This window comes from Esox lucius, chromosome 14, assembly GCF_011004845.1.
Source record: "Esox lucius isolate fEsoLuc1 chromosome 14, fEsoLuc1.pri, whole genome shotgun sequence".
In the NCBI taxonomy this organism is placed as follows: domain Eukaryota; kingdom Metazoa; phylum Chordata; class Actinopteri; order Esociformes; family Esocidae; genus Esox; species Esox lucius.
In genome coordinates, this window is record NC_047582.1 from 17,356,782 (window position 1) to 17,381,012 (window position 24,231).

General features: G+C 39.8%; 1 protein-coding gene across 2 annotated transcripts in view; it reads left to right on the top strand.

Annotated features, from left to right (window-relative positions):
- The window catches only part of LOC105014997 (astrotactin-2), a 410,989-nt gene that overhangs the window by 88,611 nt on the left and 298,147 nt on the right, over positions 1–24,231 (top strand). For both annotated transcript variants that reach the window (XM_020053557.3, XM_034296748.1), the window contains exon 3: positions 16,361–16,802. In XM_020053557.3, coding sequence (XP_019909116.1) covers positions 16,361–16,802 — 442 coding nt within the window. The remainder of the gene's footprint in view (positions 1–16,360; positions 16,803–24,231) is intronic.

Genomic DNA, 24,231 nt, shown 5'->3' on the forward strand with positions numbered 1-24,231 from the left:
ATTAGCAGCAGATCTATCAAGTCCTGTAAGTTGCGAGATGGAGTCGCTGTGGATCGGACTTGTTGGTCCAGCACATCCCACAGCTCAATCGGATTAAGATCTGGATGCCAGGGCTACACCTTGAGTTCCATCATGTTCCTCAAACCATTCTCAAATAATGTAGGTAGTGTGGCAGGGTACATTATCTTGCAGTGTACCTTCTCTGCAAAGATGTTTAGGTAGGTGGCAGGTGTCAAATTGACATCCATATGAATGCACGGGAAACAACATTTCCCAGCAGAACATTGTCCAGAGCATTGCACTCCTTCTACCGGCTTGTCTTATTCCCAGAGTGCATCCTGGTGCCATCACTTCCCCAGGTGAACAGTGCACCTGTGCATGGCTGTCCGCGTGATGTAGAAGAAAACAGGAGTCATCGGGCCAGGGGACCTTCTTTCACTACTCCAAGGTCCAGTTGAAATATTTGCGTGCCCATTGTAAGCGCTTTCGATGGTGGACAGGGGTCATCATGGGCACTCTGACCGGTCTGTGGCTACACAGCCCCATATGCAGCAGGGTGCGATGCGCTGTGTGTTGTGACCTTTCAAATCTCTCTTGAATATCAGTATCATATTTGAAACAAAAAACGCCATCTTATTTAGGTATATGTTATTGGTTGGATATCCCCTTCAATGTTATCATGTTGTTTACATTTTTGATGTTTAAATTCCTTTAATAAAAGCAAATTATTGATATGGTTAGCATTCAATGTTTTTGGCAGAACATTGTTTTAACCATCAGAGACAAAGAAAAAACTCCTTGAACCGAGAGCTTGTACTTTAATGACATTGCAAAGAACATTTTCACAGCAAGACTGAAACATTTGCTGGCCCAAGATTTTAAGGCATAGAGTTTTTAACCATAAGATACAAGATGCTGCAGAGACAATTTTGCAGGTCCTCAAGGACAAGACATAAATTTTAGATTGCTGATAGAGATTGGGGATAGATTATTTGATTCTTTGACTGTATTGGGCTGACGAAAGAGTCAGGAGTCAAGGGGTTGAGGATTTCTGTGTAATATTTACATGCATCTTACCAAAATCAACGTATTCCCAAAGCATTGACATAACAATCTGTTTTGATCATTTGCATTTACTTATGACGGTAAAGACTTTAAAATAGGGCATGTGTTATGAATGTTTACATATGTTTTTGTGACAAAACTGCAGTAATGAAACTGGATGCAGACATAGTTTAAAAAAAATGTTTTACCCAAAATATATCTTTGTCGTGATTAAAATGATGTTAAACATATATTGCTTCTCATTATTAATAAACGGTTCAAGTATGTTTGAACAGGTTATAAAAAGTATTCACTATGATCTGACACACCCTGGTGCTTATGTGGTGTAACGGGGCTCTGCTGGAAATTAATTGTGCAGACCGAGGATGATTTTTAAACTACAAAAACAAGGAAAAATGAATAACACAACTGAAACAGACCGGTAACCAAAAACAAGAAGAGAGCTTGGCAGGTGGTGAGGGTAGGCGGTTCAATCGGTGCCTTCTCGACGGAAGAGGGAGAGAACATACTAATTGTTAGTCAGTTAAGTCTGTCTTTACCTCTCTCCTCCCCTTTAAGAGATGCCCATCAGCCGAGGGGCAGGTGAAGATGGGTGGCACCATGTCTTTCCTGCTACCTCTTGTTGGGTCCCCCTCACCACCACTTTCGTTACAGTGGCACTTTCCCGGTGGTTGCCGTCCTAGGTGTGGGGCCAGCGAGCTGTGTTAACCCTCTGGTTGCCAAAGTGAGTTTGTAGGCATGAGTGCTTCTAGTGAAGAAAATGGTAACCTAAATTGTACGGTAACATGTATAGATGTTTTAAGGAATCAGGCTTGGATTCAGTTGTTGAATAATAAACGCACTCAACGTGAAGCATGAATTTGAAAACATCGAAGGGAGAACCCCTAAACAAGTTGTGTATCTCTGATTGACTGAGCTGTCAGTAAAAAGCGGTAGCTTGCTCCCGTTAGTAATAAATGTCACGTCAATGTTGTTTTTTAACCACATCATGATGTAATATCAAAGCCTTTTGAGTTGTGTGTTGGTTATGTGTTGCAGGGTCTTGTTGGTGTGTTGTGGGTATCATCAATAGGGTTGTTGTGTATACTAGACAACATAGTTGTGGATATAGCTGTAGTGTTAGCTGTAGTCTGCAGAATATATGTAGAAGTTGTTGATGGTTCTACGTCTATGCAATGTGTTCTCGGCTATTTCACACCTTAGATTAAGGATCCCCTATGTAAATTATATTCAATTCACATCTGAGTGTAGAAGTGTCTGTACCCCCCATATCTCAAACCTTGAAAATCTGAAAATCAGTTTCAAATCTAAATTAATATATTTTTCCTCATATCATCAAAACTGTTACACATATGATAGTATGTAAGAAATTGGTTATTGCAAATGTGTCCACCGACCATGTGATACAAGAGATTCAAATTAATATGAATATTCTCATGGGGTTCTCGTAACGGACCATCAACGTCTTGAGAATGTCATGGGTGCTGTCAAGTTGTTAATCCACGTGGAGGGCTTGCTTTGCTTGGGGTCAAACATCGTCAGTTTCATTATTTGTTTTGGATTTCTCCAGCTGGGGGTGCTGTGTAATGACAAGGGCTACACAATATCCACATTTCCATATCCACAATATCCATTGCTCTCTTAACAGTAGTATTCTGTTTGGCTGATAGAGCTCTTCCAAAGTATTGAATTCTACTCAACTTTTATACTGTACTTATACTAGTGAAATCAACCTTGTGATACAATATTGTATAATAGGTTCAGATTTGGTTCAGTATGAGCTATCTGTAGAAGCTGAAATCAAGGTTAGGGTAGACATGCCACCTTTTAAACATCCATGGAAATCTGGATTTGGTGAAGATATTGGTTACAGTAAATGGAAAGAGGAGTTGGTGTCAGTAAAAGCTGGGAGAACTGATATCAGTGTGACATCAGTGTTATAGCGAAAGAGTGAGAGGGAGGTGTTGCCTCAGACTGCCTTAAAAAAAATTATTTGACCACCAAACAACAGTAAGTAAAAGGAAATGAGTTGAACGTAACCATGTACCAGAGGAAGGGATGACAATAGTGGGAAATGGAAAGATTAGTGCCACGTCTGAACAAACTCAAGTTGGAGATTTTTATCAGGTAGACTGCATAATGTGTTTCTGTCCACCAATGATATAATGTGAACCACAGTAGTCACAAAGTTGTGAGACTTAATTAAATTATGTAGTTCAAGTGTAAGATGTTAATACAATAGATTTGTCTATCATTTGACCTTTTCAGGCATTCTCTATTCATCTATATTTGAACCTTGGGCCAGGACAACTGTTACATTATAGGTACACTATATATAACATTGTATTGCTACCAGTGTAATGTAGTGCAAAGCTGTCTGCCAGGGAATAGAGTTGCGATTGCAATGAGGTAAAGAGCAGGAAGAGAAAGCGAGAGGGAAAGTGAGTTTTTGATAGCATCTGGTGTGAATGGACAAATATCCCTCTTCAGACACCAGCCTTCCATGACAGGTCTACTCTGACAAGCTGTTCCAGCAATACTTGGCCGACAGCTGCTAATAAAAATAAAGGCCTCACTTCAAACAAAACGACAGGGAATATAACAAGGACTGAGTTCCCAGCTGTCTCTAATAGACACAAATACTTGCGCATACAAACACTTGCACACATAAACACCCCCACAGTTTTGTTGTTACATTCTCCACGGGCAAGGTCACTGAATTCACAAATGTTTTTGTAGTTGATTTACTTGAGCATAAAAGTAGTTGATTTACTTTACACACCCTGAAGTTTTCTAATCAATAGCAATTACCCTTTTGATAATATGTTGTGTTGACCACACAAGAATTTCTAAATAACGTGTTTCATACCTCTCATTATCTGGTCCAAACATGTGCTAATGGTGCCAGGAAAAACAGAAATTGTTGTATCTTCCTAGTGTGAAACACAAAGGAAATCCATACGGCCTCCTTCCTTAGTCCCCAATGCCTCCTTTTTCCTAATAAGAGCCACCCCAGGGCACCATTGTCCTGGTTCATTTATTGCCTTGTTATCAACAGCTGTTGCAGGCTGTGTTGGCTCATTCTGGCACGGCCACAAATATTGACATTAGCTTCCTAATCATATTTTTTCTCAAAATGTCACGAGAAGGGCATGTGTGTTTGTGGCTGACTCACACACCTTCAACTCAAAGATACAATTTTCTTTGGAAAAAAAAAAGAAAAGGGTTGTGGAGAGACATAACGCCAGTAAGTTGCTGTACTCAACAGCATTAATTTGCCATAGTAATGAGCAAGCAGTGATGCATGATCATCAGGCAATTATATTTGGTTACCATGCAAACAGCGAGCATCATGGGAAGTAATTAAAGAGAGAAAAACACCCCAGCTTGATTACAAAGGAAGGAAAGGAGAAAAAGAGAGAGAGATGAGACAAGATGAGAGAGTGCCTGCATTATCCAAACACACTCTTTTCCACTTTCTATAAATATCGAATACATAGTATACAAGATCCTTAGTCTGGCTGAAATATAACATTTCAGTAGTTCCAAAAATATTTTTCAGTAAGATATTAATTATTATTACCTGCTTTGGCTTTTGTAATTCTTTCTGAACATACACATATAGGTCAAGATCTTAGATTATGTACAGTATCATGCAAAAACTACTTTTTTTTTAACACTGCCTTAAAATGACACCTACGCTAGCCCATCTGCTGCTTTGAGTTGTAGGCTCAGCTGGTGGCTGGGGATGTTGAGAGTGTTTTTGTCTCTGCCACTGGCCCTCTTCGAGGGAGGGTTCAAGTAGCATGACACCCTCCATGAACCAGAAATCCCTTGTCTGGTTAACCTGGCGTTCTCCCTGCCACACTGCCTGAGACAGATTGTGCCAGTGAAGTATTGCCTTCCTGGTCCCTGTGTATGGGTTTTTCCACAGCAGCTCAGCTTGGACTTACATTGACTAGTCGCTCTTTCTGAGCCCGTCCAGCTTAGCCATTGTGTGCGAAGCAGGGTTCATCAGTGATTCCGACTCCATGCATGCTTAGTGGCCAGCGTAGGGACACTGCTTCACCCACACACTTGACCCACTGCCCCTTCCTGTTGCACCCTACCTGGCTCTGGTCTTACTCAGATCTATGTGTGTGAAAGGCACCACGCTGGAGGACAATGACGGGGTTGAGGATGCCGTCGCCTGCTCCAGCCAGTCCCTAACCACAGCATGAAACTCTTTCCCTGGTACCGCTACCGATGAAACTTGAGATCCCTGTCACCAGGGGTGATCTCATGACAGGCCAGGACCTACGCCTGGAGCCTATCGTAGTTTGTGGCATCCCTGGGGTTTGAAGTCACAATAGGTTTGCACTACACTGGTCAGGGGTAGAGCCAGAAAACCAGCCCAATCCTGGCAGCCACCCCTCCCTGGTAACTGTACCCTCATATGAGGTGACGTAGACTTCTCGTCATCATCCTGGGTAAGTTGGTAGTGTTTTGTGTCTGTGCATTTCTCTGTGCGGATCTGTTGCTGCACAATCAGAACCTCTGAGAAGGGATTTCAACTATGGGTTACAACTTGTTCTTAATAATAGTCGGAGGTGACGCTAAACAAAATGATATAAGTCATGCAAGATCAGGTAGACTTAACATTATTCTATTTAACATGAACAGCCGTGTTTCACACACCCACATTTCAATAGGGTATTTCTTCAGGTAGCCAAGCCAATGCTCGCCATCACTATTCTGTGCAAACGCACATGCAGATTCTTGATGTCTGTCATTTGCTATACACTATAATAAGGACAACATACCTAGTTATTCATACTAGGCCCGGCGCCACAAGGGGGCAAGAGGGGGTTTAGCCGACTCAGTTTAATTTTCTGTCCCCCCAATTTATGTTTTAAATACCCTATAGAAAAATAGCCCAAATAAAGATTAGCCCCCTCGCCATTTTTAACTGCCCCCTCGATCACTTCGTCCTGGCGCCGGGCCTAATTCATACACAAATCAAAACAAAAAAGATATGTATATAATTGGACACTGTAGCCATAGAAGCCTTGTAATAAACAACCCGGATCCCCAAAAAGTTGGGACGCTGGGTAAAATGCAAAGAAAATCAGACACAGCAGTGATGTGAAAATCATTAATTCCTATATTTAATAATTTATTTTACAAAGACAACATTGATTTCGGAAAAATACATGCCCATTTTGAATTTGATGCCAGCAAATCGTTTAAAAAAAGTTGGGACAGGGGCATGTTTATCACTGTTTTGCATTACCTATTATTTAACTAATACTCTGTAAGTAGCTGTAGTTTTGAAAATGAAATGTATTCCCTTTCTTGCTTGAGCTAGGATTTCAACAGTTCGGTGTCTCCTTTGTTGTAATTTTTCATTTCATAATGCATCAAATCTTTTCAGTGGGTGACAGGTCTGGAATCCAGGCAGGCCAGTTTAGCACCCAGACTCAGCCATGCTGTTTTAATATGTGCAGAATGTGGTTTGGCATTGTCTTGCTGAAATAAGCATGGCCTTCCCTGAAAATGGCATCTTCTCGATGGCAGCATCAGTCCATCTTATTTGATCTTGGGCCCAGAGAAGGCGTTGGCGATTCTGGATCTTGTTTATATATGGTTTCTTCTTTGCATGGTAGAGTTTTAACTTGCATTTGTGGATGCAGCCACATACTGTGTTCACAGTCAATGGTTTTTGGAAGTGTCTGTTTCTAATGCAGTGCTGCCTGTGGGCACAAAGATCACGACCATTCAATATTGGTTTTCGGCCTTGTTCCTTGCATACAGAGATTTTTCTGTATTCTCTGAATCTTTTAATTATATTTTGTACTGTAGATGATGAGATCCCCAAAGTCTTTGCAATTTTACGTTGAGAAACATTTTTCTTAAATTGTTGCACTGTTTGCCCATGCATTAGTGAACCTCTCCCCACTTCCGACAGACACATCCTCTCTGGAATTATCTTTTAATACCCAATCATGTTACTGACCTGTTAGTTTTTTTTGCATTAGGCAACATTTCAAGTCTTTTGTTGCCTCTGTCCCAACCTTTCTGAAACGTGTTGTAAACATGTACGTTTACATTTAACATGACTGTTGGCATCTTAGCAGGATACACAATAACTCTTTGCCTTAGAGATTGACTGCTGAGTGTAACTGTGGCCATTATAATGAGGTCCAATTCCTGATTGTCCCTTGTTTTGCTATGTCATATGCCTTTTATACCAAATTTATCAGTTGTTAACAGTATTTTTTTATCCTGCTTTTCATCACATGGTCTATTTCCCTTCATAAAAAGCGTTGACAATAAAACATTATTTATCTTAATAATCTATGTATCCAGGCTTTCCCTCTGCATACAAGGACACACTGAGCAACAGAGAGCAAGGGCAGTCTATGGCTGCTTGGCTGAGGAAGAGAGCCAATCTGAAATGCAGGGTGGGCAGGCAGCAAGGCAGTAAATCAGGCCTAATTCCCTGGTGTAATTCAGAAGGACCAGGGCCAGTGACAGCCAAATATACACACAAATCTCTCCCCCTGCACTGGGACCAGTCAGGGCCAAGTGGGGTGGCATGGAGAGGCATGAGGAGAGGGTGGTGGTTCCAATTGGCCAGTGATGGGACTGAGAGATCATGGAACTTAGACAGAAACAACCGATAAGCTTGTCTTTCAGGACTCACACTGCAGATAGGAACTTAATGTGGATGTCATCTGTGTATTTTCAGTTAAGCTTTCAGTGATTTTCCATTTAGTTTCATGATTAAGTAAAGTCACTGACAGTCAATGTACTTTTCCTTGTGACTCAGAATGTTGTTGTTTTTTAGTATGGAGGCTGCAATCATTTGTTTATTTAGCCCTTTACTATGGGGTGCCAAATGTAAAAGTTTGGTTAGAATTTTTTAGCTGATACAATTTCAATATTTAGCTCACTCTCCTCACATTTAGCGCATTTTCCTCACAGTTAGCGCATTTTCCTCACATTTGAGACAGAAATTATATATATATATTATATCTAAATGTTAAAAGTTACATCTAAATGTTATATCTAAATCTAAATGTTAAATATATATATCTAAATGTTAAATGTTAAACCTAAATGTTATATCTAAATCTAAATGTTAAATGTATATCTAAATATTATATCTAAATCTAAATGTTAAATATAAATGTAAATGTTACATTTATATCTAAATGTTAAATCTAAATGTTATATCTAAATCAAATATTCAAATCCCCAAGGAAACCCCGCCCACTGCAGTGGCTTCAAATCGCGCTGCACCGCCCCCACCCCATCCCCCGCTCCAGTATGCATAAAGAACTAAAATTGAAACAACTAAACTTACCATTGATGTTGTGGACTGGACCGGGGGAGGTACACCATGGAGTGTCTCAAATGTGAGGAAAATGCACTGAATGTGAGGAAAGTGAGCTAAATGTTGAAAATGTATCAGCTAAAAAATTGTAACCGAACTTTTACATTCGGCACCCCATACTTTACACTCTTGATTTTGGTTGTATATATAACTAATTTATTCCATGTAGTGTTTTTAGATTATATATTCCTAACTAAAGTCATAGCTGTTATCATTCTCACTCATCAAGCTTTAATGTAACCACATGGTACAGGTCTTTTGTGTATTATACAGTGGGGATAACAAGTATTTGATACACTGCTGATTTTGCAGGTTTTCCCACTCAGAAAGCATGTAGCAGTCTGTGATTTTGTTGATTCAACTGTGAGTGACGGAATCTAAAACAAAAATTCAGAAAATCAAATTGTAGGATTTTTAAGTAATTAATTAGCATTTTATTGCATGACATAAGTATTTGATACATCAGAAAAGCAGAACTTAATATTTGGTACAGAAACCTTTGTTTGCAATTACGTTTCCTGTAGTTCTTCACCAGGTTTGCACACACTGCAGCAGGGATTTTGGCCCACTCCTCCATACAGACCTTCTCCAGATCCTTCAGGTTTTGGGGCTGTCGCTGGGCAATACGGACTTTCAGCTCTCTCCAAAGATTTTCTATTGGGTTCAGGTCTGGAGACTGGCAAGGCCACTCCAGGACCGTGAGATGCTTTTTACGGAGCAACTCCTTAGTTGCCCTGGCTGTGTGTTTCGGGTCGTTGTCATGCTGGAAGACCCAGCCACGACCCATCTTCAATGCTCTTACTGAGGGAAGGAGGTTGTTGGCCAAGATCTCGCGATACATGGCCCCATCCATCCTCCCCTCAATACAGTGCAGTCGTCCTGTCCCCTTTGCAGAAAAGTGTATCAAATACTTGTTCTCCCCACTGTATCTTTAAAAGTCACAGCACAAGCTGCTTTTTCCACACGGTTCCTCTTCTAGCCTGTTTGAGACTTTCTCCTGGTGACATCACTTCCTGAATGGCAGTGGCTGATGGGAAAATTTCCCTTGTGAGAATAGAACAAAGTGGCCACAGTAACCAGTGAGCCTAGACGGTTTTATCTCCCTTGGCTCTAGGAGTTGCAGTTGGATGGGGAGAGGGGATAGCAGCTGCTTGGGCAGATGGCCCTTTAACTCCTTACTAGGGAAGACAGAATGAAGGAAAGAAAGAAAAATATAGGAAGAAAGGGTGATGACAGGGATTGGCACATTGCTAACCATCAGTACAGCATCAGCATTTGTGTTGAAGGTGCAACAATACAGAAATTTCCTAGCGTGAAAAATTGTGAAAGCTTCATTACGTCACACTGCTGCCCAGGTGGATGTGGGGGGTCAAGCAATGCCTGGGTTTCCCCTTCACCTGTGGATCCTTGATTAGTAACTGTAGTATTATTACAAACATTTGAACAGTACTCTTTACAGCAAAAGTACATTTAATTATTGTAATGTGTCACCTTTAACACAGAAACTGCCAACATATCCATTGGTTGAAGATGATTAAATATATAGACTTACTGGTTCTTCAAATGAGAATGAATAGCAAGCAGCAGTCTTTAGTTTCAGTGCCTCTTCAGCAGAGCTGGGTGGGTAATTAGATGTGTCAGCTGTATTAAATGTTTATGCTACACATCATTTTAATCCACTCATCCCTATTCACTTTTGAATACATGGTTAATTTATGCAAGCATGTTGTTGATAGCCACTGGGGGGATAGAATGCGTTAATAGTAGCTAAGTCTTGGTAGCAATTTGGATTGATATTACATTCCGCCAGATTGTTTCTCTGTGATTTGTTAATCTATTCATGTAATTTTAATTTGTTCTGATGGGTGTTTAAAAAGATAAGTGATGTAAGCTTTGGTTTTTGGCCAGACCATGCACTGTATGAGTAGATGGCAAAAAAGAAAGAGATGGTGATGGTGAGCGAAATAAAAGCTGAAAGGAAAGCAAAACGGAGTAATGCAAAGAGGAAGAGAAAAAGCGTAATCAAAAAACGAGATAAAAAAGTTGAATCCCTGCCTTTCTCCTCCCTGTGGAGTGATTTCAGACTAAAGCAGCAGGGATTTGTGGGGTGTTAAGAGGAATGAGAACCACATACCCCATCTGGATACATAAGCTACAGTGAATTTACATGATGGTTGTAAGAATGGAAGAAAGTGATAAGACATAACTTTCACACCAGACATGCAGAAATTATTTAAAGATTTAATCTGTGGTTTTTGGTCACTGGTTGTGTAAATTAGACTAATGAGCGAAAAGGGGTGATCAAAAATGATGTATTCATTGTGCCGATAATGTGCCGTTTGTCATCAAAACACTAGTTGTCAAACATGGGATTTCATAGCTAAATGAGGTATGATAATAATAGTTTCAGATTTTGCACATATAAACAACATAGTACACATCCAGCCCACAATGGCAGATGTAAAAAATATTGTTTGGTATTCACAGAAGTCCTAGCCTGCATTTTTAAGTTTTTAACGTTTACCACCTGCAATCACTTGACATTTGGCCAAAATACTTATTTTAGCTAGGGGATTTTCCAAACATTTTCAACAGTTTCAATACCTGCTCAATACATTTTGTAGCTATCATCTGTTTTTGTTGCATGGTGACTTTTTTCTGGCAGTAATTGTATTTCTTAGACACCGCACTTCTTTTGGAGATTAATGAACACATTTGTCTGAAGGATGCTTTTTCCTTTGGAGTCGGCCATCTCACCCTGGTGTGATTTATGGCCACCCAGCAGTGTTGTAATTTGTGAGTGGTTTGTTTTTCTGCATGAAGATGGAATTTTAAAAGTTGTGATGAATAACCATATCTCCTCTTATTATCTTCTTATTATGTATCATACAAGAGGCACAGCGAATAGCACGTTGGGTGTAGCATCAAAAATTGTGATTACCTTTTTGTTTTTTGGCTGCAGTTTAAGGCCGATAGTGTAATGTTCATCACATTTATTTTAAACAATGACACATTTTGTTGACCTGTAATATGAGGAATAGTTAGGTACATTTGGCATATGTTAGTTCTGTGAAGCGACACTGTTTACATGATGATTCTATGTGCATGCATATGTGCTGTTCGCCCTTATCAGGGCTGTCTTTGAGTCTTTGATGTGTCTTCATTGGCATGAAAAGGGACAAACCATGGAGCAATGGATGTGTCCTGGTGAATTTGCATGAGCATGCTTTGACGAGAAGGCTATGGCTTGGTGACAGAGATAGAGGGAGTTTGGATTGCAACCTTATTGCATTGGTAGGTGTAAACCCTAGGGCTGTGGGACTGACTCAGTCTAATTGGAGCACATTAACCTGGCTCTGTGTCAATGCTGTGTGTGTACTTGTTTCCCCACCTATCTAGGACCAAAACATCCTGACATGAAAACTTGAAACAAGGATAGGAGGAACTGGTGTGGAATTTTGGGGAGGTTCCAGCTGTTAATTTAGGCAAATCTATGGTAAGAATTGTCACACACTCTAAAATGGTGTGAGTAGTATATGTAGGGTGGCTTGTGTGACTTTTGGGATTGATGACCCAGGTGGGCTTGCCCATTACATGATTTCACCAGGGGCGGGACTTCCATTATGACGTGGGGGCTGCTGCGTCCGTTATGACACTGTGGGACTTTGGTTATGACATGGGTACATCCAGTTAATTTAATATGACAGGGTGGGGTTTCACTAGGGTTGTGCAGCAAAAGGTTTTAGGAATTAAACACCTGTGAAAGCAGACAGCTTAATGGCTGCTCTGCAAAAACAAGCAGCAGCTCAAAACTGCTGCAGTAAAGGTTTGGTGCTGTCAATGGGTCGCAGACTCTCGGCTGTTATTGCATGCAATGAACAAAATACTAGCTTTTTATACTTCCTACATTTGCTTTAAGTTCAATTGTCCCAATACTTGTACTTGCATGAAATGGGGGCACAAATTCCAGTAGTTATGGAGCGCAATTTAAATTCACAATTCCAGCTGGTTTTTGTTTAGGGTGAAGTACATTATACCATAAAATGCATGTTAGCATATATAGATCTCTTAGCATGAGTGAACTGAGTGTTGAAATACCCTTACTGACCACTTCATTAGTTAAACCTTGCTATTGAGGTTCCGGATCAGATCCCCTTTTGCCTTCAGAGCTGCCTTAATTCGTTGTGGCATAGATTCAACAAGGTGCTGGAGACATTCCTCAAGGAGTTTGGTCCATATAGAACATTATAGCATCACTTAGTTGCAGCAGAATTACCCGTCCCACCACACCCCATAGGTGCTCTATTGGACTGGGATATGGTGATTGCGCAGGCCATTGGAGTATTGAAACCAGTTTGAGATGTGAGCTTTGTGACATGGCCTGTTATCCTGCTAGAAGTAGCTATCAGAAGAGGGTTACACATAGGTCATAAAGGGCTGGACATGGTCAGCAACAATACATTAGGTAGGCTGTGGCGTTTAAACAATGCTTTTGGTACTACTAAAATGTAGCAAGAAAATATCCCACACACCATTACACCACCACCACCAGCCTAAACCATTGATACAAGGCAGGAAGGATCCATGCTTTCATATTGTTTACACCAAATTCTGACCCTAAAATCTGAATGTCACAGCAGAAATCGAGACTCATCAGACCAGGCAGTGTTTTTCCAATCTTATATTGTCCTATTTTGGTGGGCCCTTGCAAATTGTAGTCTCAGTTTCCTGATCTTAGTTGAGAGGAGTGGCACCTGGTGTGACCTTCTGCTGCTGTGGCCCATCTGCTTCAAGGTTCGACGTGTTGTGCATTCAGAGATGCTCTTCTGCGTACCTAGGTTGTAATGAGTGGTTATTTGAGTTACTGTTTCATTTCTATCAGCTCGAACCAGTCTGGCCATTCTCCTCTGATCTCTGCCATCAACAATTTGTTTTCTCCCAGAGAAATGCTGCTGATATTTTCTCTTTTTCGGACCTTAAAGATGGATGTGCGGGGAAATCCCTGCAGATCAGCATTTTCTGAAATACTCAAACCAGCTCGTCTGGCACCAACAAACTTTGCCACATAAGTCACTAAATCACCCCATTCTGATGTTTGGTTTGAACTGCAGCAGATCGTCTTGACCATGTCTACATGCCTAAAATGCATTGAGTTGCTGTGATTGGCTGATTAGATATTTGCATAATTTAAGTTTGTTCTGAAAGGTTTTTAAAAAGAAAAGTGATGTAAGCTTTGGTTTTTGGCCAGACCATGCACTGTATGAGTAGGTGGCAAAAGAGAAAGATAGAAACATTTTATTCTGTGAGTAAATAGAAAGATTTTTGTAGTTGCTGCCCCATTTCCATTAATTGACTGACAAGGCTCAACATTAAGGCTTGTCCGGAACGCATAAAAAAAAAGTTTAATCACATTACTGTCTGTAGTCTGTATTCTTTTTTGTTTTACTACTACTAATAATTTAAGTAACATATTTTCTTGTTATGCTGTTGAGTAGATTTTTTTTTAATACATTTCCATGTTTCATTTTCTTGCTGGACTTTATAATTGTAGATTTATTTACTGGTATAATTTTATAACTGTACATTTATTTAATTTACCATAAATACAATTAGACACCAGAAGTGTGGACTCGAGTCACAAATGTAATGACTTAAGACATGACTTGAAAGAATCAGATATAACTTTCGACTTTAACACCAATGACTTGTTACTTTCCTTGGACTTGAGGCTTTTGTCTCGAATTGACTTGATACCCTACCCAAGCACAGATATTAAAAATGATGCTAATAAAAGAGTGTGCAGCACATCAACTGTTCATTTAACGGATTACAGTTTGAATCAAATTGTGCCAGCATAAAAAAAGGTTGTGTGTGGTAGTGCAGAAGAACGTTGGCAGGTGAATCAAGACGGAGCCCTTGGAAAGATGATACCCAAAATGATAATTTTTTGATAGAAAGATACTGTGGTCAACAAAAAACGTACTGCAACTTGCAAATCATGCAAGGAGAAAATTACAGGTGTAACAACTTCCAACTTTGTTCGACATTTGAAGCTGCACAAAGAATGGTAAGTAATAGCCAACAGCTATAACTTTCCTTTTGTAACTTGTAGGCTAACATAACATCAAATCAATGAGCCTCCACAGTCAGTCAGTGCGGGAACGTTATCATTGAGCAAGATTGAGTTACAACTGGCTAGTCAGTTGGTATACTGTACTAAATCCTGTCTGACGTTACTGCTGTACCTAAAATCATTGACATACGTTAATCTACTGTGGTTAAGGTTGGGTGATTGTGTACAAGCCTACATCGCCCGATTGTGCCCTGTAGCGATCCTCCATTGTTGTTCAGGTTCTAGGCCTACTTGAATTCATGTTGCAGTTGTTTTGATGTACCTTTTAATTAAATAATGATAACTTAATGGCAGGATTATTTTAGGTGTAGTATATCTGGGGAGAGAGAACACTAAAAAAATTTTTGTCATCATGTTGTCTTTCTTATGGCCCCACATTTAATTCCATGGAAATAGAACATTAATTTGGAAAGTTATATATATATATATATATATATATATATATATATATATTCAAAAACATGGTGGTAGGCAATATTGCTTTTTAACAAAATCAAGGGCTTTTGATTGTGACAAAAAATGACAATTTTGCACTCATCTTTCCAGAGAATGCACTTCCTGAAATGTTCAGTTTTGCCCACATGGTCTCTAGCAAAGTTAAAACTGGCAGTTTGGTTCTTTTTGACAGCAGAGGACTTCTTTCTGGAAAGAATAGCTATATAAACAGAACTTTATATTAACAGAACCTTCGGGGTTCATTTGGTACCTAATTATTTACCCACCTGATTTTACTACCTACTTAATTTTACCAATGCAACTCGGGGATCACTAATTCCTTTTTAATGTAGTGTTTTTTTACTACACACACATCTTCTTGTAAACCAATATTTGGAATAGGTAGCTATAAACCTGTTATATCTGCTGAAATTAAATGAAGGTTTCAAGGTGAACACTCAAGAAATTGAACAGGGGGTTTGCATACTATTAACCAACACTGTAGGCAAATAGATAAAAACAAAGGAGCGGATTGTACTGCTATATTAACTTATGGCAGGTGTGTAGGAGAAATAACATGCCAAGAAAAAGAGACTTCTGTACATTATATTTACTGTGTGTGTAGTGAAAGTGGGAGAGATCCACCATTTTGCAGCCCTCGGCCAGGTTGTCCTTCCTGGGGAGTTGGCCCGATTCTAATGCAGGAGAGGGCGAATGTGCATCACATTAGTTAGATAAACCATTTCCTGGGCTATTTTTCAATTAATAAGATGCATTTATTTAGCTTGATAGCAACGATTTAGCATGTTAGAAAGCAGGTTACCAAGACTAATCAGTTAAATGTAGTCTAGCTATTCACAAATTAAAGATATTAATTAGATATTTGCACATCTCAAATGTTTCTTATATTCCTTTTGGTGGCTTAACTTGAGGTGGTGAGGTGTGTTTGTGGATGAGAACAGGAGTAGGGTATGTTATCTGAAAGCTAAAGTTATTTGGTGTGTTTTTGTTTAATTGGACAAAAATACCCTGGACATAAGCACATTTTCTATACTTGAGCTCATATTAATCCAATTGGCTGTTTTTTTGTAGTTTTTTTTACATCCGCTAGCCACAGATGACAGATGAGTTTAACTGTGGAAATGTAAACAGCTAATTTACATTTGAAAATAACCAGGTCCTTATAGAGTTGGTTCCTAACAAAGAGTTGGCTTCTCCCAAAACACCTTTTGTCATGACTTCTCAAAACTGAGATTTTACTTTTTATCATTATAGGTTTCAACGAGCATGGAATAAAACTCTGAAATATACTTTTTTAGGTAGTGTTACTCTTTCCATCTTTCTTCCAGGGAGGCCTGATTGCTCTCCTCTTCCTCATCCTTCTCTTCACGCTGGTGCTGTACACCCGCCATCGTTGGTGCAAGCGACGGCGCATCCCACAGAAGAGTGCCAGCACTGAGGCTACCCATGAGATCCACTACATCCCATCTGTGCTGCTGGGGCCTCAGGGCAGGGACAGCTTTCGGGGCTCACGCCAGCTGCAACACAACTCTGTCATCGGCATGCCCATTCGGGAGACCCCCATCCTGGATGACTATGACTGTGATGATGATGATCAGGTGGGACAAACACAGACCTCCACACCAAACCAGGTTCACAACCAGCTGAGCGATGGAAAAGGGCAATACCTCCAGGAGTATGGGCCCAGCCAGGAGACACACATCCACAACCAACAAACTGACGGACTGAGAAAGGGCGAGGACATCTTCCAACACTGTCTGGAAAAAAATGGTAGGTATCACAGTATATGACCGTCTATAGTTCACTGACAGAATAATCCCAGTACTATTTTATTGTAATTTTTATTTAACCATTTAGGCCGATTGAGAAGAGATTCTCATTTGCAACGGCGACCTTGCCAAGACAAAGCGCAAACGTGCAGGACAACATACAGTTACACAAAGAGTACACAGAGTACAAAATACAAAATGAGGTAGGGTCTTTATAAAAAACAAATGGAGTACAGAGTCTATATACAGTTAGCGCAAATGCACTAGAGAGTCTAGCTAAAAGTGTAAAATGCAGTAGAATGTGTTATACGGTTTGTGTGTATTTTTTGTGAGGTGTATTTTGCGAGGTAGGTCAGTTAGTGTGCAAATGTGGTGTGGCAAAGATAATAGAGAGCATAACACTTGGGCATACCTGTGCAAATGATATAGTGCATAGGAGCGATAATATAAAAAAATTGTGCAGATAAGAGTACAAATGTGCCATGGAACATGACAGAGATACAGTAGATATAAAAAGTCTACACACCCCATGCCAGGTTTTTGTGATGTAAAAGAATGAGACAAAGATAAATCATGTCAGAACTTTTTCCACTTTTAATGTGACGTATAATGGGAACAATTCAATTGAAAATCAAACTGAAATCTTTGAGGGGGAAAAATGAAAAATAAAAACCTTTTTAACCTGGTTGCATAAGTGTGCACAGCCTCTTATAACTGGGGATGTGGCTGTGTTCAGAATTAACATTCAACCTCATGTTAAAAAGAAGTCATTTCACACCTGCCATCATTTAAAGTGACTCTGATTAATCACAAATAAAGTTCAGCTGATCTAGTAGGAATGTCCTGACATTTTCTTAGTTGCATCTCAGAGCAAAAGCCATGGTCTGCAGAGAACTTCCAAAGCATCAGAGGGATCTCATTGTTGAAAGATATTAGTAAGAAGAAGGGTACAAAATTAGATTTACCATGGAACACATGAAGAAAACTGGTCAGGGAGGATTCCAAGAGGCCTACAGCAACATTAAAGGAACTGCAGTAATTTCTGGCAAGCACTGGCTGTGTGCTACATGTGACAACAATCTCCCATATTCTTCATATGAATGGGCTATGGGGTAGGGTGGCAAGATGGAAGACTTTTCTTACAAAGAAAAACATCCAAGCCAGGCTGAAGTTTGCAAAAACAAACATCAAGTCCCCCAAAAGCACGTGGGAAGACGTGTTATGGTCTCATGAAACCAAGGTTGAACTTTTTGGCCATAATTCCAAAAGGTATGTTTGATGCAAAAACAACACTGCACATCACCCAAAGAACACCATACCCACAGTGAAGCATGATTGTGGCAGCATCATGCTTTGTGGCTGTTTTTTTTCAGCTGGAACCGGGGCCTTAATTATGAACAGTTCCAAATACCAGGTAATCTTGGCACAAAACCTTGAGGTGTGCTTAGAAAGCTGAAGATGAAGTTCACATTTCAGCACGACAACGACCCAAAGCACACATCTAAATCCACAAAAGCATGGCTTCACCAGAAGAAGATGAACGTTTTGGAATGGCCCAGCCAGAGCCCAGACCTGAATTCAATTGAACATCTGTGGGGTGATCTGAAGAGGGCTGTGCACAGGAGATGTCCTCGCAATCTGACAGATTTGGAGCGCTTTTGCAAAGAAGAGTGGGCAAATATTGCCACGTCAAGATGTGCCATGCTAATAGACTCCTACCCAAAAACACTGAGTGCTGTAATAAAATCAAAAGGTGCTTCAACAAAGTATTAGTTTAAGGGTGTGCACACTTTTGCAACCAGGTTATTGTGAGTTTTTAATTTTTAATTTTTCAATTGAATTGTTCACATTATAGGTTCTCATATATTAATCTTTGTCCCATTCTTTTACATCATAAGAAACTAGCATTTTAACAGGGGTGTGTAGACTTTTTATATTCACTGTAATACTATTGAGACAGAGTATCATTTTCTTTGAAAAAATATAATTAAAAGTATGGTGGCATATTGCTGACATGAAAAAAAGCACGTTTTATACTAATACTTGATTATTTATTTCACAGTAGCTCGTCAAAAGAATTTTCTTGAAATATATCTAGAATAAAGTGGAAATATTTTAAATATAATCTCAAACTTAAACAGGCAAGTCAATTAAGACCAGAACAATAGCCATATCCGAACAATCAGACAGATTTACTGACAACCATTACAACCTGTATGGTTAGAACTAAACCCTTGTAAAAAGAAAGAGGTGACACTTTCAGTGCTACTAAACAGAAATTACTTCAATTGGTATATCGCTTTGAGAAAATATAACCTTGTCTTCTGTTTTAATTAAGATATATTCAATATGAATTAAAATCTGATTATAAATACAGTAATTTGTCATGAATTATTTAATTTGCAAGCCCTGTCTTTTCATAAGTTATGTCAAGGGCACATATGGTAATTAAGAAAATGGTTTCTTTAATATCTATGGCAAGTTTTACAAACCCTATTCCAAAAAAGGTGGGACACTGTACAAATTGTGAGTAAAAAAGGAATGGAATAATTAGCAAATCTCATAAACTTATATTTAATTCACAATAGAATATAGATAACATATCGAATGTTGAAAGTGAGACATTTTGTAATGTCATGCCAAATATTGGCTCATTTTGGATTTCATGAGAGCTACACATTCCAAAAAAGTTGGGATAGGTAGCAATAAGAGGCCAGAAAAGTTAAATGTACAGATAAGGAACAGCGGGAGGATCAATATGCAACTTATTATGTCAACTTATTAAAAAGAGTCTCTCAGAGTGGCAGTGTCTCTCAGAAGTCAAGATGGGCAGAGGATCACCAATTCCCCCAATGCTGCGGCGAAAAATAATGGAGCAATATCAGAAAGGAGTTTCTCAGATAAAAATTGCAAAGAGTTTGAAGTTATCATAATCTACAGTGCATAATCGTGATCGGGTCCTCAGACGGCACTGCATCACATACAGGAATGATACTGTAATGGAAATCACAACATGGGCTCAGGAATACTTCCAGAAAACATTGTCGGTGAACACAATCCACCGTGCCATTTGCCGTTGCCGACTAAAACTCTATAGGTCAAAAAAGAAGCTGTGTCTAAACAGGATCCAGAAGCGCAGGCGTTTTCTCTGGGCCAAGGATAATTTAAAATGGACTGTGGCAAAGTGGAAAAGTGTTCTGTGGTCAGACAAATCAAAATTTTAAGTTCATTTTGGAAAACTGGGACGCCATGTAATCCGGACTAAAGAGGACAAGGACAACCCAAGTTGTTATCAGCGCTCAGTTCAGAAGCCTGCATCTCTGATGGTATGGGGTTGCATGAGTGTGTGTGGCATGGGTAGCCTACACATCTGGAAAGGCACCGTCAATGCTGACAGTTATATCCAAGTTCTAGAACAACATATGCTCCCATCCAGATGTCGTCTATGTCAGGGAAGACCTTGCATTTTCCAACATGACAATGCCAGACCACATACTGCATCAATTACAATGTCATGGCTGCATAGAAGAAGGATCCGGGGACTGAAATTGCCAGCCTGCAGTCCAGATCTTTCACCCATAGAAAACATTTGGCGCATCATAAAGAGGAAGGTGCGACAAAGAAGACCTAAGACAGTTGAACAACTAGAAGCCTGTATTGGACAAGAATGGGACAACATTCCTATTCATAAACTTGAGCAACTTGTCTCCTCAGTCCCCAGACGTTTGCAGTCTGTTATAAAAAGAAGAGGGGATGCCACACAGTGGTAAACATGGCCTTGTCCCAACTTTTATGAGATGTGTTGATGCCATGAAATTTAACATCAACTTATTTTTCCCTCCAAATGATACATTCTCAGTTCAATATGTCATCTATGTTGTATTCTGAATAAAATATTGAAATTTGAAACTTCCACATCGTTGCATTCTGTTTTTATTCACAATTGTACAGTGTCCCAACCTTTTTGGAATTGGGTTTGTATTTGATACATCAGAAAAGCAGAACTTAATATTTGGAACAGAAAACTTTGTTTGCAATTACAGAGATAATACATTTCCTGTAGATCTTGACCAGGTTTCCACACACTGCAGCAGGGATTTTGGCCCACTCCTCCATACAGATCTTCTCCAGATCCTTCAGGTTTCGTGGCTGTTGCTGGACAATACAGTCTTTTAGCTCCCTCCAAAGATTTTCTATTGGGTTCAGGTCTGGAGACTGGGTAGGCCACTCCAGGACCTTAAGATGCCTTAGTTGCTCTGGCTGTGTGTTTCAGGTTGTTGTCATGCTGGAAGACCCAGCCACGACCCATCTTCAATGCTCTTACTGAGGGAAGGAGGTTGTTGGCCAAGATCTCGCGATACATGGCCCCATCCATCCTCTCCTCAGTATGGTGCAGTCGTCCTGTCCCCTTTGCAGAAAAGCATCCCCAAAGAATGATGTTTCAACCTCCATGCTTCACGGTTGTACTCATCCTTCTTCTTCCTCCAAACACAGTGAGTGGAGTTTAGACCAAAAAGCTCTATTTCTGTCTCATCAGACCACATGACCTTCTCCCATTCCTCCTCTGGATCATCCAGATGGTCATTGGCAAACTTCAGAAGGGCATGGACATGCGCTGGCTTGAGCAGGGGGACCTTGCGGGTGCTGCAGGATTTTAATCCATGATGGCTTAGTTTTTTACTAATGGTTTTCTTTGAGACTGTTGTCCCAGCTCTCTTCAGATCATTGACCAGCTCCTGCCGTGTAGTTCTGGGCTGATCCCTCACCTCCCTCATGATCATTGATGCCCCACAATGTGAGATCTTGCATGGAGCCCCAGACCGAGGGAGGTTGACCCTCATCTTGAACTTCTTCCATTTTCTAATAATTGCATCAACAGTTGTTGCCTTCTCACCAAGCTGCTGGTATCTTTGCCAAATATTAAGTTCTGCTTTTCTGATGTATCAAATACTTATGTCATGCAATAAAATGCAAATTAATTACATACAATGTGAATTTCTGGCTTTTTGTTTTAGATTCCGTCACTCACAGTTGAAGTGTACCTATGATAAAAATGACAGACCTCTACATGCTTTGTAAGTAGGAAAACCTGCAAAATTGGCAGTGTATCAAATACTTGTTTTCCCCACTGTATGTATGTATGTGTCAATTCCTGTTAAATGTTTATCATGTCACAAACTTGACTCCACTCCCATTCCTGCTGAAGTACTCTACGTCCCACAGGAGTCTGGTTCCTGTGTCAACCTCTGACACAGTGACTGAAAGTTCTCTAGGAGATTTGTCTTGACACTCATCTTGTTTTCAGGTCATTCTTCAGTTTAAAAAAAATAAAAAAACAGAAAAAAATTATAAGTTCTTCAAACTCTGCCCATTTACAGACTGCAGAACATTATAATTTAATCATCCAACACAGAGTCAGGTTGGAAGATTATCAAGCTTGACTCCCTAGAGGGAAACAGAGAGGGAGAGTAATGGAGAAGATATGAGGAAGAATGCCGGTGTCCTAGTGCTAATCAGTAGCTGTATAGTATTGTCGCTTCACAATTAGGTGAGCTGATACAGAGCATACAGGTCACTAAGTGAAGGTCTGGGACAGGTATTAATTGACATGAAAAGCTCTCCATTGGGAGAAAGGTAGCATTCTCTTTGTCGTCCTGTCTATAATGGATTTTAGAATAGTTTACATGTTAGTGCAGATTTGTCTTCTCCTTAATGTTCAGACTTGAGTGTATACTGCCTTCAGAAAGTGTTTTAAAGGTGTTTGTTACATTACAGCTTTATTCTTCAATAGATTTTTCCTCATCAATCTTCATTCAATACCCCATGATGACAAAGCAAAAATATGCTTTTAGAAATATTTGCCCATTTATTAAACAATAAAAAGTTTAAATATCACATTATCACAATATCACATTAAGTATTCAGACCATTTGCTATGAGTCTCATTGAGCTCTCGTGTATCCTGTTTCCATTGGTCATCCTTGAGATATTTCTACAACTTGATTAGAGTCTACCTGTGGTAAATGTAATTGATTGGACATTATTTGGTAATTCGTACACCTATCTATAAAAGGTCTCACTGATATCAGTGCATGTTAGAACAAAAACCAAGCCATGAACTTTAAGGAATTGTCTGTAGGGCCAAGACAGGATTGTGTTGAGTCATAGATCTGGGTAAGGGTACCAGAAGGTTTCTGCAGCATTAAAGTTCCCCAAGAACACAGTAGCCTCCATTCATCTTCACTCTACTCATCCTAGAGCAGGCCAGGCCTGTGAATGTCCTTGAGTAGCCCAGCCAGAGCCTGGACTTTGAATGTATCTGGGGAGACCTAAAAATGGCTATGTAGCGACTTTCCCAATATAACCTGACAGAGCTTGAGAGAATCTGCAAAGAAGAATGGGAGAAACTCCCCAAATACAGGTGCGCCCAGCTTGTAGCGTCATACTTAAAGGGATAGTTTGTCCAAAATTAATATTTTTCTGAAAGTCCACTCACCAATAAATTATCCTAAAGACACATAGTAATTTTTTTAAACAATCCATTATTCAGCTCTTTCCCAGTCTGTAATTAGCGTTATTAGCATTGTCCAAATTCATGAATGGAAAAGGTTCGTACCCCTATTGCAAAGCTGCATTGTAAGCAGAGAAGTACTCCAGAATACTTCAAACTATATTCAGTAATCTATCGTGGTACTATTGTTTTTTCAAAGTGTACAATGATGAAACAGCCAGAGGAATTGGCTGAATTCAAACTGGCATTAGCAAACTATTTCCTATAGCCACCATACAAAGCTTCTGTTCTTTGGCAGTGATGTCATTGGGTGAGCATGAACTTTAAACTCAACAAGCTATGTGAAGGTTGCTTAGCCAAGCTGGGCCATTTTCGTCGGTCAACATCAGAAAAAGATTTGCAATTGTGTAAAATGCCATGGTCATAAGAAAGGTGCAAGGGACGTGGGAGAGGAGACTTGAGGTTTCACTTGTTGCCATATCTGTAAGGTCTGTTCACAGTTCCATTTCTGAACCCCATCACCAGGACGACATGTAACCTCCAGATCCCAAGATACTCCAGATCCCAATCACAATGAATGCAGCAATCCTCCCAGCTCCCAATCACCGAAATACTAAGCCCGTTCAACGGTTTGTGTTAGCTTTCTGACGTTCTTTGATACTAGCATGCCTTCCGTGTTTACAATTTAGTTTATCCAAGTCTGTAATATTGCTATATTTCTTGCTCTATTTTTGCTTGATATATTTCTTAATTCTTACTGCGTAGATGTCGTGTGCCATGTCACAATAATTTAATTGTGCAGGATGACACTGTGTTATTCGGCGCATTTGATAAATAAACTTTGAACTTCTGGATTTCCTTTGGATCGACTTCTGCCTGATCACATCTTGACCACGCTTTTGCATGCTCCTGGGGTTTT